Genomic DNA, 15932 nt, shown 5'->3' with positions numbered 1-15932 from the left:
GACATATTATATAATGACACATATTATATAAAGAAGATAGATAATAAAAATTATATAAAGATTACAAACCTGGTGGAGGAAATGGAAATCCAGAAGTCGAATTGAATGCAACTTCTTTCAAAACTCTTGAATCATGTGTTATACCCCCCATCCAGCCCAAACAAAGGTGAATATCATATTAAAATCACAAATTCCTATTACATTTTGAAAACATTATCCTTTTCCTCTTCCTCTATAACGAGTTTGTTGATCAACGGGTACAACCGCATGCACAAGAGTTCCATCTAATGCACCTATTGCTCCGGAAAAAAATATTTTTTAACCGTCTATGCCGTTCCTAATTATGTCTTGTTGGATTAGGAGTTGTTGGTACTATAATTTCTTTTGCAAAACACATCATTGCTGTTAGGACCTCATGAAAACATTGATGAATCGTTTGTGTGGAGTGATGAAATCTTCCCTTAACCGCGCGAAAACGTTCATTATGTCCTATAACATGTAAGAAGATAGCGATCTTCTCTTCAATGCTTATTGTCCTACTAGCTTGCAACCAATTTTTTTTCGGTAAAATGGTTGCATAATAGTGCAAATGCCTCTTGTGTAAGACGCATCATATCGAAACATTGTGTAGGGTCTCCGTACATCAAATCTTGCATATACGCATACCCGCTTGAATCGTTTTCTCTAATTCTATGAATTCTGATTAGTCTGCGCCGGTTTGACCTCAACCAATAAAACACAAGTAGAAGAAAAGCTACAACTTCACCATCAGAAACCATACTTGACCTGATATAAACAATTAGGTAACATGTTAAAGTAAAAAAAAAATCATGCACCAAAGTCATATAACAAACATCATATAACATAAAACTAGTAAATAACAAAAGTCATATTCAATATCCAATAACATATCATCCAAACTAACAAAAGTCATATAACATAAGATGCGAAAGTCATCAAACATAGGATCCAAAGTAACCAAAAAAACTAGAAAACATCATCCAAAAAAGTCATCAAACATAGGATCCAAAGTAACCAAAAAACTAGTAACCAAACTTTTCTACTCGCACCGATCAAAGGTAACCATACTTCCTACCCGCAGTCATCACCCACGACTCACAACTAGTATGCGAAAGTCGTAACCAAACTTTTCGAACATCAGCACTTTCACCAAATAGCAAAAGAGCGGTCTTGTGTCTTTCATCTTCTTCTCCCCATTCCATTTTGTTTAATTTCTCCATACACGCATCAACATCCTTATCCATTTCACTTTTTTCAATTCTTTCATTTTTTCCACTGACGACCTTGCAAGCTTGACAATCTCCTCTTCAACTTCTAATGCCCTTGCATCTCTTTTTTTCCCACCAACTTCTGTATTTTTTGAACGCCCCGAAGATTCTTCACTTGCACCTACATGTTGTGTTGAGGTTTCCATTGGAACATCTTCATCAAAATCATGGGCACTAAAATCTTCTACAGGACGAGGGAGTGTAGAAGATGGCCCCCAACTTTGAAAGCCGGTTGAGGTCGACCCTTCAAATAGTTGGGTGCAAAGATCTGGAAACAGTAGGGGTCTACTTTTCAATGACAACACGTACTTGTTCAACTGTTTACAATTTTTATAATTATTAGTTTTTTTATAAAAATAATCATAATAGTATTTGTTATAAAAATATTACCTTCCCTTCTTCCTTCCATTGTTCATCGGTCAGATTAAATTTATTTTTTATAGGATCATATATATTGCCGGTTTTGTTTTTCAGTTTCACCCAAGCAACATACTTTGATTTGTAGTAGTCAAAGTGGTTTCTCATTTGCTTTTGATCAACCTCTTTACCGTGTTCGTTTATCAGTTTTTCGCGTACTGTCTTCCATGAACTAGCCTTAAGCCCAGAACCCTCACGACCATTAGTGTTTATTTCATGGATACATGCATCAAGAAAAGTTTTGTCCTCACTTTCGTTCCAAACCAACATCCTAAAACATTAAAATAATTTTCTACCAATGAATCAACATCATAGCTTATAAACAAAAAAAAATTCACAACATTGTCAACAAAGCCTATACACAAAAAAAGATTCACATCATTGCCAATATACACATGATTTCACAGCTTATACATAAGAAAAGATTTCAGATTTTGTTCTAAACCAACATTGCCATCATAAAAAAAAAAAAAAAAAATCACAGCTTATAAACAAAAAAAGATTTCACAGCATGATTTCACAACTTATAAACAAAAAAAAAATCACCGCATTGCCATTTCACACATGATGTTTAAAAGATTTCACAGCCTATACACACAAGAAAAATCACAACATGTTTACAAGACTTCATAGCTTATAAAAAAAATCACAGCATTGCCAATAGACACATGATTTCACAGCCTATACACAAGAAAAAATTTCAGATTTTTTTCCAAACCAACATTGTCATCATGTCTTTAAGATTTCACAGCCTAATAACAAAAAGAAACAATCACAATATTGCCAATACATGCATGATTTCACAGCTTACATAACCAATTTTCAGATTTCATAAATTAGAGCAAAGAATGATTCTAATTTCATAGCATTTAAACACATAATTTCAAATTTCATAACATTACAAGATGAATTTCTGATTTCATAACATTAGACCAAGAATAAATTTTGATTTGAAAACCAATTTGTGATTTCTTATTTCACAAATCATATACAAAGGAGAAGGAAAAATAATTTTCACAGGAAAACATAGAACCTGTTTTGACGTCGATCCCGTCGGAGCTCGATCGGAGGGAAGGTCGTTGGCCGGCCGGTAGTCGGACTAGGGAGGGACAGCGATGATGGAGAGACTCGATCCCGTCGGAGCTCGATCGGAGAGACTCGATGGCGGCCTAATTCCTTGCTGTCTCTGTATTAGGTCACGATAAGGAGAAAGAAACGAGAGGGCATGGAGGTAATTTTTCGAGTCAGCTATGTCTTATGGTCTGAGCGAGATCCTTATGAGTCAGATATGTCTGATTGAGAAAGCTATTTCCCCAAACGTATTTCGTTTGACCGAGTCAGCCCAAATCGCTGACTCGGTCCCAGTAAGATGATAACAAACGGCCCCTTAGACTTATAAGACTTATAAGCCACCAACATATAGTACTTTCAGCCGATGTGGGATCATAACAATACCCCACACTTTGAAGAGCCAACGTCCTCGTTGGTCACGGTTGGCCCCCCCTTTTGGTCCAAGCCACCACTCCGAGTCATTGTTGGTCACGGTTGACACCCCTCTTTTCAGGTCCAAGCCACCACTCCAAGTGTTGGCACCCCGAAAGATGGGGACGGCTCTGATACCAATTGATACGAACCCATCTCATACTAGGCCCGTATCATGCCATAAGCCCAAGTGTAAAACTCACTCCCAAAAGCCAGCTTGTAGGAGGAGGGGACACTTAGACTTATAAGCCACCAACATATAGTACTTTCAGCCGATGTGGAATCATAACAGTGACCATAACATATTTGGAAGCACGGGAGTACGATTACCTACCGCATTGATGGAGAGTCGTCAAAGATGAACACAATTGTTTGCCGTCGATGGTAGGTGATCATGACTAGAAAAAGATGCGACAAAGAAAAAAATTATAGACCGTGATGACGTGAACATCATAGACACTTGATATCATGTTGGATAGCGAAAAATCTTTGTTAGAATTTAAGCTCTATTATTCCACGGTATAACATATAAATTTACAAAAAGTGTTCCTACGCTATACAAAATAAATAAAACGTGTCAGGAATTTAGGATATACATGGTCGTGATTAAATATTGATATTTTTATTACTAGACACGGTGAAAAAACACTATCGTATTGACGCATATCGTCATTTACGCCTTTACGGTGTAATTGATCAAACTATCCCTTTCATGTGTTCAATTCACACATATCTCAAAATATCATTCAATGTGATTGATGAAACAAATATTACCAGACATGGATTTTATATGTTATAAGGATGTCTATGAATTGTGAAAAATGTGAAAACAAAAAACAATGGAACGATTTTTACGCCGCCCAGGGCAGTTTACGCGAGGTCCACAACAAAGGTTCGTGTTATATGTGGATATTAGCAAGTCACGTGGCATGTCTTTATTGGTTTTGTGTGACCACAGCCACATGGAATCAACGTCAACCCGTTGACTCTTTTTATATTCACGGTAGCCTAAATAATACAACATAAATATATGATATTTTTAAACATTTCAAAAGAAAAATCACAATCTTCAAGAAATGTTGATAAAATGTAAAATAGAATTAATCGAGAATATTATTTAGATAATTATTGAAATCGTCATTAGAATTTTTTTAGAATTACATGTTTAATTCATAATTATTTTTACACTTATACAATCCTTCTAAGAATGATTTTTACATATTTTCCGACCATTACATATATGAAAAGACCATACCATACATATTTAACGTTTGTAATTTGTTTATAATTTGTATTAGACAAATAATATAAACCTTCCACCACCCTACACTTGCTATCATTTCTAAAAACCTTAGATATGTATCTCTTTATATTTTCTCGTCACATTACAACTTTAATATGTAACACCACCGCGACCCCTGTCGAAACCACCAGACGTTGTCAGACCGCCATCGTGAGGTTCAAAACTTTTTTCAGTCTCCCCTCTTCATGCATCACTTCCCTCCACCTATTCCTTTTCCTAAATCGTCGCATTAAACCACATCACTCAACCAAGTCCCTCCATTGGAATCGTTGCCTTCTCTCACGAAAAGTTTCGACAAAAAGTCGTGTTTCCCGATCTTTGGTTTTAGCCATCGATATCGTTTTTGATCTCTGATTTTCAGCTATCAATCTTGTTTTCGGTATGCAGTAATCGATCTTGGAAATCCAAAACTTTTGTTCCAGATATAGATACACTTCTTCAGAGCCTTTGATGTTGAGTTAGTGTTCCTCTCTCTCTCTCTCTCTCTCTCTCTCTCCATTTTTTATGTAGGTTTTTTTACATGACGGTGAAGTTTGGTTGTTAATTTTAGTCCCTCTCATTTTTATTTTATACATTTCTAGTTTATTTTATCTACTAATTATAATTTAAATGCAATATTAATATTTATAATATCATGTTATATACTAATTTATATTAATTAATCATAAATATAGAGTTTAATTAGTAGAGTGGTGTATTTGACAATATATATATAAGTTATAAAAATGGAATATTCTAGAAATATATTTTTTGGATAAAATGGAGTAGAGTTGGAGATGAAACACTATTTACTCCATTTATAAGAGAAAAAAATGAAGATGGATCGGAGATGGTCTAAGATGATGGTTGATAACAAATATGGTGACAATATTTGGAGTTAGTCAATAACAGTTGTTGTTGATGATAATGATTGTTCTTTGTTTTTTTTAAATACTTTAGAAAGTTTTTTTCTTGGATTTGATGAGATTGGCTAGAAATCAAATACTTATTTGTTTGTAGCTGGAGTAATGGATGGATGAAATCTATAGGGTTTTTTTTTTCACTAATATATATTACTTCCGTCCTAAATTGATAGTTTATTTTTTATTTTTAAAGTTTTTTTTCTTAAACTTTAATCTTAAATATTTTTATGTTTGATAGATAATACTTGATGAAAAATATATGAACAGATTGTATTTTAAATGTTTTTTCATTGTTATAAGTTTTATTAAGTAATATATAACACAAATAAAAATATTTAAGGCCAAAATCGAAGAAAAAAAACTTCAAAAGTCAAAAATAGACTATTAATTTGGGATGGAAGGAGTATCATATTTTCAAGAGTTTTTTTATTGGATTTATTTTGTGTCAATTATCGATGATATATGTTACCGTTACCAATGTATGTTATTTTGCATCAATTACGAGTAATGCAAGTTAATATGTCTTAAATATCACTATGCTGTTTATTATTAAATATCTAATATTTACTACAAATTTTAAAAGAACAAAATAATTTTTTTAAAATATTCAGGATCAAAAGCAAAACAAAACCAAACAATTGAGAACGTGAGTATAATAAATAAAAATAAGGAGTAAATATGTAATTCTTTCTTAACCACCTAGAGATGTAACAACTTTTATATTGTTTTTAAAAAGATGTAACACCTTTTACATTGTTTTACAAAAATAAAACATTTTTTTAATAAATCTCTATTAGTTTAGTTGTATTCGTAACCTTTAGTGTTAGTTTATATTATTAAAAAATCAACTACTATTTCACACATTTTAGTGTTAGTTTATCTTCTAATGCGGTTTTATAAATCTTTATATATGTTAATGTCTCTTATATTTTCATATATATCTCGTCTATTTAGGTCATTTTTATTAAAACTATTTAACTAATTAATATACAATCTAAAACAATAGTTGGTGATGGGATAAATGGCTTTAAATGATCTCACCGCCGACTTCATCTTCTATTTCTCATTCTCTCTCTCTCTCTCTCTCTCTCTCTCTCTCTCTCTCTCTCTCTCTCTCTCTCTACCACTCTCATCATTCTGAGTCTAGAGAGAGAAAGACGGAGACACATAAAATTCATAAGTCCAACGCAAGACTTCTCAGGAGCTTTAATTACAAGAGTTTTTCCTTTTTCTTCTTTCTTCATTACCCACCAAATTATTTCACTTTCTAGGCAGATCTATACAGATTTCACATGGAATTCATGTAACAACAGCATTTATCAACAATCTCTCAGGTTCTTATCCTCTCCAATATCAAATTCAATCAGAATTTCGATTTCCTTGTGTGGGTTCTTGATTTGATCCTGTATTTCAAAGCTCAGATCTTTGACCAATCAAGAATCCCTCAATTTTTTATTTTTGTATCAGGAAACACCAATTTCTTGCAATGTTCTATGCGTAAAACAAGTACAAAAATCAACTCCTTTGTGTTTTCTGTACTAATTTAATGATAACCAGTTTTTGATTTGATTCCATGTTTCAATATTTTTGTTCTCTGCTCGGTTTTTTCTGCCAATTTTTCCCCCAAACCCACGCAAAAGATCATAAAGATCATGTTTTTTGCTTTTCAATATTACTAATAATAGGGAGTTCTTGATTTATAGGGCTTTGTATCTTTTGGCAAAAACGGTAAAGAATATCCGATCCTAATTTCCAGAAATGGGTTCTTATTCTTATGATTGAGTTCCATAATTTTTTTTTAAGAAATTTCACCTTTTTTGGGGGTCAATGAAAGTCTTCGATTCCACTTTCTTTCTTTCTTTTTTAAGCATACCCAGTTGTTTTAGTAATCTCAGGTTTTAAGTGTTAATGATATTTTCAATTTCTCATTTCTATATTAAAAAAAAAAAAAAAAAAAAAGTTTTCCAGTGTGTTTTATATAGCAAATTAAGTTCGATGTTTGACTTTTTGTACTTCTTGCAATTTCTACGCCATATTTGTCTTGTTCAAACCAGACTCTAGTTCATAATTATCGAACTAGCTATAATTTCGTATAAAAACATGATTATTAATTGGTAATTCTTTATTTATCTCCAATTCTCCATGGTCCTTTGATTTACAAGGATTCGCATTTATTTGATAGATTTTCTTAGTTTTTTCGCCTAAAATATATTTATGATATAAAGTCAAACCATTTAATATCAGTTTTTCGATTCATATTCATAAATTTTTTGTTCAAATAATTTCAGGGTTTCTAAGAATCACAGGCATTTAATAAATACGAGCAGCAAGATGAACACTCCACTCCGGTTGGTCCGTTGCCCAAAATGCCGGAAACTTCTGCCGGAGTCGCCGGATGTTCCTGTCTATCAATGTGGAGGCTGTGGTGCAGTTCTTCAAGGTTCGTAGGATATCTAAACTTGTATTTTTTTTAGTTTCTTTAATTTGCTTTCGAATGTTTTCTTTGTTTTTTTTTTGTTTAAAATATGATGTTATCATGCAGCAAAGAAGCGGAAAAATGATACTGTGGATACAGCACCACGAAAGCTGGAAGAGGAATCTTCCTCCGGTAAACTGAAAATGGAGCAGGTTTCCGATGATCAAAAACCCAGCAGCAGTACAAACCATTCTATCAATGAACCAAATCGAAAAACCAGTGATCATAATGATGTTCATATTTCGAGTGAGCTTCTGGGTCAAGATAATCAAGATGCAACAGCTAAAAAAGCAGAAAATTATACGGTTGATGCAGTAGCATCGAATGGTGTCAAAGATTATTCCTCTGGCAAACAGAAAATGAAGCAAGTTTCGAATGATGATGAAGCCTGCAGCAGCTCAAATCAACAATCTCTTGTTAGTTCAATCCACGAACCAGATCCAAACAGTGATCGTAATGATCCTCGTAGCTCTACCGAGCTCTCCGGTCATGGGGATCCCGAGTCATCACCCGAAGCCACAGCTCACAACAGAAAAAATCAAGATCAGGTACACGATCATGACTTTGATGAAATTAAGAGTCGGTCAAGATCAAGATCGCCGGAAGCTGTAGTTCATGACGGAATAGATAAAGATGGACAACTGATTAATAACAGGGTCTCGGAAAACTGTGAAAATGAGGTAGAATTCGAAGATAGCAGCAGGGAACTGACTAAGAGTCCCGAAAAATGTTCATTTTCGGAGGTTAACGAGATCCAAAAGCCATCACGAAAACCAATTGCTGATAGGAAGATCGATAGGGATTCTAATCGGGGGTCGAAGTCGAGTTTCAAGAGCTTGATTGCAGAAAAATTGCTCGATACAAGACAGAAGAAAGTGGTGTATATGGATGAAGACGATATACCATCGGAAGACGGAAGTGCAGATTTGTGTCATCGCCGGAGATTATTCAATCGCATAAGCTCAGAAGAAACTTTCGAAAATGAAAGATTTGGTGGGACAAGCTACGAGTACGAGGGAAGCGTATCTTCTTTTGATGGGACCGATAATCAAATTCCAACAAAGAAACATGTTGATTCAGTAAACGAGTATCATCAAAAGCACCATCGCCGTGAGTTCCACCCTTCAGTTAGATCCCGACGAGGTAAAGACGAGCACCGGTCGATGCAATCTCAACCATTTTACGGAAATGCCATCCCTTCAAGACATCGTCCACCTGTGAATGTGAATGCCATTACTGGAAACCCGAAAATGGAGAGACTAGAGCTGTTGAAAATGGTGCGAGAACTACAAGATCAACTCGAAAGAACAAACGTCTCGCAATCTGCACAGCTACCTTCTTCGTACTACTACGATCATGGTTTGAATCATCCCAGAAGATACGCGTTTTCCGGCGAAGTAAATAGAAGAAGAGATGGTGGGTCCGGATCCGGCACGTGCCACCATTGTTATCCACAACCACAAGAGCACCGTCATTTCTCAGCACAACAAATTCCTAGGCCACATCAACATCAACATCAACATGTTTGCTGTAATGGGCCTCATTACGTGCCCAGCACGTGCTACAGTTCAGAGTCTGATTTTACTACACCGGAACCCGATGACATCCACCGCCACAGAATTGACGTCCCAAAACCAAAACCGACGTACAAAAAGTCTCCAAAAAAACGATACGTCCGGCCGATTTCCGGTGGGTCACCATGGATTGCTTGTTACCGGTGCTCAGAGGTTCTACAGCTGCCTCAAAGCTTTCTTGTTTTCAAGAAAAGATGCCATAGTTTGAGGTGTGGTGCTTGTGAGAATGTGCTCAACTTCACGGTTTCTGATGGGACTCATGTCCATAGATATTATCCTGAAGAAATGATGGCTGCTCCTCCGAGCAGTGAGGTGGAAGACTATGGTGATGTGAGAGCGGGACTGGGCCCGGGCCCGGTTTCGTGTTCGGATATATCGTTTCAGAAGAGTTATTCTACGGAAACGGATAGAAATGGTTCTCGGGAGTTTTTTGAGGAGAGAAGAAAGGCGGGCCCATCCGGACCTTCTTCTTCTTCAAGGGCTTCAGGCCGGAGAAAGGTGATATCAGAAATCGAGGAGGTTGAGCCCGGGAACAATGGTTCCCCACTGCATTGGCTCATGGGTTATGCTTCTCCGAGCAAGGTGATACGAGGTTGATTCAAGAGGGAAGTTTTGAAAGGAGTCGGTTATAAATTTATAGTGTACAGCTTTTGCATATATATTTGTGTTATATGGTTTTGTTGGTATTTTTTTGTCAGTATTGTTTGATTATTATTTATTTTATAAGATTGGGTATATTTTTGTTTCCGAAGCTGAACAAGCAAAGCAAAACTAGACCTCACAAAGTTGTTGTGTCGAGTTAAAAACACTAAACGTGTCGAGCTCACACGATCTGAACCCTGCATGTTTATCTTCGTTAGCATGTTAGGGTTTGTACCTTATACATTATGTTGTATTATGTCATGTGTTGTATCATGTCACGTTAAATCATTTGACAAATTGTAAAAGGAGGAGTTGAGAATATGAAAAGGGGAAAAAATGAAAAACTTAAAAGAGGTGGAAGAGAGAAAAGGGGAAAAAATGAAAAACTTAAAAGAGGTGGAAGAGAGAAATTCATAGTAAACAAAGTGGAAAAGTAGGAGTTTGGAAGAAGAGAAGTGAAGGCATGAGAAAGAGAATGATCGTGGGCGGGACTAGAGAGTATGAGAGAGAAGTCATGTATCTGGGAGGATGAGATTACAAAATAATTATATTATACTATATATATATATATATATATATATATATATATATATATATATATATATATATATATATATATATATATATATATTAAAATTATTGCTCCTTAGCTACAGTATTCTGCCTCCTGTATCTGCATATATGGCCCTTCCAATTTTTATGTTATCTATTTCATTCGTTCCTTATGAAATTGTTGTTTAACCTCCTGTAGGGGTGAGCATTTGGACCGGTGGACCGGACCGGACCGGACCGTTTTTTTGGACCCCCGGGCTGGTTCTCGGTTCTAAGATTTCTTGACGGTCCGGTCCGATTTTTACCGGGTTTAGAACCGGTTGGACATGATTAAGATTTTTGTGACATTTTTTAAACGCACATAACTCATTCATTTTAAGTCGGATTGACCTGCGGTTTTTTCCAACATTTAGTTTACAGTTTGTAGATGAATTTAGACTATAATTTTGTTTATTTTGGTATTATATTCACCGTGTTACAATCCTTCAAAGTAGAGCTATCAAAGCTGAAAAAATTCAGCTTTTCAGCAACATTTTGTAAGTTGTGACGTTTTTTAAACACCCATAACTCATTCGTTTTAAGTCGGATTGACCTCCGATTTTTTCCAACATTTAGTTTACAGTTTGTAGATGAGTTTAGACTATAATTTTGTTTATTTTGGTATTATATTCACTGAGCTACAATCCTTTAAAGTAGAGCTATCAAAGTTGAAAAAATTCAGCTTTTTAGCAAGATTTTATAATCTGTGACGTTTTTTAAACACCCATAACTCATTCGTTTTAAGTCGGATTGACCTACGGTTTTTTCCAACATTTAGTTTACAATTTGTAGATGAATTTAGACTATAATTTTGTTTATTTTGGTATTATATTCATTGAGTTACAATCCTTCAAAGTAGAGCTATCAAAGCTGAAATATTTCAGCTTTTTAGTATTATTTTATACTATAATTTCGAGTCCGCATTTAGCACCTGTGATAGAGTTGTAAGTGAGTATCAAACTAGTTTATCGACATTGATAGTTGAAGCTTTGTTATGCACCCATGATTGGGTGATAAAGTTTACAAATCCGATAGTTGACAACGTTGGTGACATCTTGAACGATGATGATATAGCTTTGGGTAAAAAAATTACAATCTTTATTCTTTTTTTATACAATTATTACTTTTTTATTAAATACTAACAACATTTTCATTTGTGTTTATGTAGAGATTGCACAAGCTTTAAATATGTTACATATGGATGACAATGATATGGGGAAGAGGCCAATGGAAGATTAGATTATGAGTTATGAAATTTGTTAGTTTGATTGATTTTAAAGTTTAAACTATGATTTTTGTTCTTACGGTAATACTTTTGTATGTTTGTCTTAAAATTGTTTAACTTTTGTTGGTGAACTTGATTTATATGTTAGTTGCTTTTATTTGGAAAATTAATTTTTGCAAATTGCAAGTTATAATATTATACATCAATGTAGATTAGTTAGGCATGAAACGGAAACATATTAATTTTACAAGTTATAATATTATAGATCAATGTAGATTACTTATTATACGCTATGCAATTAAAGTTGTATCTGTCTAAACGGGTCCAAAAACCAAAAAACCCGGACCTGGACCCGGACATGGACACGACTCATCCGGTTCGGTCCATGGTCCACAAAATTCTCCATAACCGGTCCGGTCCAAGAGCCGGTCCGGTCCGGTTCGGTCCGGGCCGGTCCAAATGCTCACCCCTAGCCTCCTGTAATTCTGTTTGTTTCTCATTCGTGTATTTTATCTAGTAAGCCTTTTTGTTAATGTAGAATGCTACTTGCATCTACGTGTCTTTTTTCCCTTCGTTTATTGTCCACGTGTTCTTCTTCTCTCTTTCTTTTGGTTCGTTGTCCACTTCTTTTTGGTTCTTCGTTGTTACTGCCTCAGCCATGGTCACCGCCCACCATCCCAAACGGCTTGCTTCGTTCTTTATTACACCACCAGTTCCTTCCACCGCTTTCATTTTTGTTCCTCATGCTTCCCCCACCGCCTCTCTTATCAGATGTCTTCTCCACCACCTACACATACGTCTTCGACCGTACCTCCGGCCTCTGTGGCCTTCTTTCTAATCGAATCGGAGGAGAGGTCCTGTAGATCACCGTCGTCTCCGATTGAATCAGGGATATTAAGACGTGTCGATGAGCCACGGAGGTTGAAAACGGCGGTGTCGTACGCACGACCGGCGTCGACGTTTGTGGAAAATATTCTATTCTCTGTCCACGTGTTGTTCATCGTGCCTGGTTTTGCTTCCATCTTTATCTGTTATCTGAACTTAGGGCTTTTATCCCATCCTCTCCTCTCCCTACCGGTCGCCGAATATAACTCTTTCTTCGTGGCTGATTCGGAACGACTTGAAGGTAATTTTTCTTTTACTTTGAGGGTATCGGCTATGGTGGTGGGGTTTCTTGGCCTTTGCGTACGTGAACAGGGCTGAATATTGGACATTTATGGAGGTGGTCACCGGTGCTTGATATCGAGTGCTAGGGGTGGTATTGGGTATGGTCGAAGACATTCACTTGTGAGAATCGGTAAACCCTAATTTCAACTCCTGTTGTTTTTTACTTAGATTGATGCAATTACCTATTGTTTACTTCAAATTCGTGGGATCTGATATGGTTATTTGTCTAAGTTGGGGATAATTCGTCTCGCATATTTTTATTTTGATATGCTACTTTTCATTAGATGAATTTTTCCAGAGTACATCGATTGCAGAATACCCATCAGCTGCTTGAAAATTTAGTTCATGTTTATGACTATTTGAATCAAACTTGCTAAATTTCCAGGCTCCCATGTTATCAAAGTCTTTACAATTTTAGCATAATTTCTTTCAAGTTGGTTCATTTCTTTCTTGATCCTTTTGTGTCACAGTAGATCTTTATCTTGAACACTTGAAATTCTAAATCCCACTTTTCTTTTGCTAAATAACATCAAGATTTGTTACAGAATCATGAAATTTAAGGTCTATGAAATAAAACCAAAGATTTTTTTGACGTTGCAGGAGAAAGCATTCGAATGGGTTTCATCTAAAGCACATGATGGAAAATCAGTTACTTCATCAGAATTTATAGCTTATTTGCAGGTTGCTGCTTAGTCTTGGATCATTTAATGTTTATAATTGTACCAGGATGTACATAACCTGTTACTGTATGGTATCCAAGGCAGGGGCAAATCACCAAATTACCCTTGAATACAATTTGTGGAGAAATCTTCATGCATAAATCCACAATGTGACTGGAATCCTACGCTTTGAACGCAAAAACAAAGCTGAAATAATGTCATAAGAAAATCTATGAACCTTTTATATGTTAACAGTTAAATTGTTGATATTAAGGTTATATATATATATATATATATATATATATATATATATATATATATATATATATATAGCTTCGTTAAATATTTTGATTACTTCACAATTCCCTTCATCCTTTCACTCACATATAATGAAGAGCAGCAGGAGCACAAGAAAAATCACAGCGAAGTTGGCTTACATTCTGCAATTAGGTATGCTTAAATTTTCTCACCTCTTTTGCATGTTTATAGTGCATTGCTATAAAACTATTTATGGTGTAATTGTGCTTCTCTTTCAATTCGGATTTATTCAAGCATTGTTAATCTGATTGAATGTTATGTATTTTTAGCGGAAATTCTAACCTGTAACTTCATTGATGCCAATGATTTTTATTCAACACATTAAAGGGGCATAACCGTCATTTTAATTTCTCAAATCTGCTGGTTTTTTTTTTTTTTCTGTTTATCAATTTGAAAGTTTGTTATCTTATTTATCCAACTATCAGTTTTAATTCAGAAAATTGCTTATTGATGCCAATGATTTTTATTCAACACATTAAAGGGGCATAACTGTCATTTTAATTTCTCAAATCTGCTGTTTTTTTTTTTCTGTTTATCAATTTGAAAGTTTGTTATCTTATTTATCCAACTTTCAACTTGAATTAACAAAACTGCTTGCCATTTTGCCTGATTTCAGTTTAGTTACCATTATATTTGGTATCAATATTTAATTCATAAAATTGCTTATTGATGCCAATGATTTTTATTCAAAACATTTCAGGGGCATAACCTTCATTTTTAATTTCTCGGATCGTTCTGAAGATGATCTTGTGGGAGAGGTTAAGTATATACAATTTAATCAAAACTTTGTTATCATTATGTATTATTTTTAGCAAAGGGCATTTTGGTCAGTCCTAAAAAATAATAAGTATTTGAAACCCATTTATAATTTTTCTATTTGTAAATTTTTACAAAATCATCACTTAAGGGATCTCAAAGCCGCAAGAGCTTATTCGAGCGGAAGCAGTTGGATTGGTGTTGCCTTTGACTAAATTTGGTTTAAGTAGTTTTGTACCCAACATATGTGTTTTAAAAAGAGAATATATCTCAGTTTGCTTCTACTTTACTACATAATGTCTTCCATCGGTTTTCTTTAATATTAGCGTCGAATCCAACCTCCGCGAAGCGGGGCTTCTTATCTAGTTTCTTATCTAGTTAAACTTAAAATTTTTATTGTATATTTTATTTTATGGTTGTGTAAGGTTTATATATTACAAAAGAATTAAACTTAAGTTTTTTATTGTATATTTTATTTTATTTTTGTGTCTAGCCAATTTATCTAACGAATAATATGTAATATTTTCCAGTTGAAATTATCAATCCTAACTTTGACCATTTTGATTTTCGTATTGTATCTTCTTAACTTATCGAATTAAACAGGTTTAGGTTTCTTACACAAACTTGTTTAATTTGTTTTGGGTTAGAGTATTATGAGCATGTTCGGCAAAACTAGTGGGTAACAGATATTTGTAGTTTATATCATTTTGTTAAATGTTATGTGAAGTAGCATTTGAATTTGTAGCATTTTGTTTAAACCAAACGATAGAAGCTTGTATTGTCAAACAATGTTTTTTGTTCAAAATGGAGCGTTTTGTCAAACGTTAGAAGCTAGAAGCTCTCAAACGCTTTCAAACGTTCCGTGCCGAATACGCTCAGTGTTAGTTTTGCCACAATGTCACATCTAAGGCCGAACGGAGTGGGTGCAGAAAGAGTGAATGGAAACGGAAACCGCACCCAGGAACACCACACTTTGGGTGCAGTTTAGGCTATGTGGTTTAAGGGTGAGGGGTATCCTCCCTGTGTTCTCTCTCCTCTCCTGATTGGACAACAACTTAAAAGAGTTTTTTTTTTCAGTTTTTTTAATATTTATTAAATTATATAAATACTAAAAAATTATAAAAATATATA

General features: G+C 34.8%; 2 protein-coding genes and 1 long non-coding RNA gene across 3 annotated transcripts; 2 read left to right on the top strand and 1 right to left on the bottom strand.

The window, feature by feature from the left end:
• Nucleotides 1–1228: 1228 nt before the first annotated feature.
• Nucleotides 1229–1976, bottom strand: LOC128132486 (L10-interacting MYB domain-containing protein-like). Its single transcript, XM_052769082.1, has 2 exons — nt 1680–1976; nt 1229–1606 (listed from the first exon to the last, which is right to left on the bottom strand). Exons 1-2 carry the CDS (start codon nt 1974–1976, stop codon nt 1229–1231), a joined length of 675 nt encoding a protein of 224 aa, XP_052625042.1.
• Nucleotides 1977–6468: 4492 nt separating this feature from the next.
• LOC111883702 (protein ENHANCED DISEASE RESISTANCE 4) lies at nt 6469–10190 on the top strand. Its single transcript, XM_023880029.3, has 3 exons — nt 6469–6727; nt 7682–7833; nt 7936–10190. The coding sequence occupies exons 2-3, from the start codon at nt 7725–7727 to the stop codon at nt 10038–10040; spliced, it is 2214 nt and encodes a 737-aa protein (XP_023735797.1). The 5' UTR covers nt 6469–6727; nt 7682–7724; the 3' UTR covers nt 10041–10190.
• Nucleotides 10191–12369: 2179 nt separating this feature from the next.
• LOC128132249 (uncharacterized) lies at nt 12370–13996 on the top strand. The gene is made up of 2 exons (XR_008230467.1): nt 12370–13198; nt 13669–13996. It is a non-coding gene; the product is annotated as an uncharacterized LOC128132249 (long non-coding RNA).
• The last annotated feature ends 1936 nt before the right edge of the window (nt 13997–15932 follow it).

Source organism: Lactuca sativa, chromosome 2, assembly GCF_002870075.4.
Source record: "Lactuca sativa cultivar Salinas chromosome 2, Lsat_Salinas_v11, whole genome shotgun sequence".
Classification (NCBI taxonomy): domain Eukaryota; kingdom Viridiplantae; phylum Streptophyta; class Magnoliopsida; order Asterales; family Asteraceae; genus Lactuca; species Lactuca sativa.
The sequence above is the reverse complement of the archived record's forward strand: the minus strand, read 5'-3'. Positions and strand labels throughout refer to the sequence as shown.

Excerpts from the sequence above, each read along its gene's own strand:
- LOC128132486 (XM_052769082.1), bottom strand. The coding sequence starts at position 1,976 with ATGTTGGTTTGGAACGAAAGTGAGGACAAAACTTTTCTTGATGCATGT. Across the intron at positions 1,607-1,679 it reads AATGGAAGGAAGAAGGGAAG|TTGAACAAGTACGTGTTGTC; the intron begins GTAATATTTTTA and ends AATTGTAAACAG.
- LOC111883702 (XM_023880029.3), top strand. The coding sequence starts at position 7,725 with ATGAACACTCCACTCCGGTTGGTCCGTTGCCCAAAATGCCGGAAACTT. Across the intron at positions 7,834-7,935 it reads CTGTGGTGCAGTTCTTCAAG|CAAAGAAGCGGAAAAATGAT; the intron begins GTTCGTAGGATA and ends GTTATCATGCAG.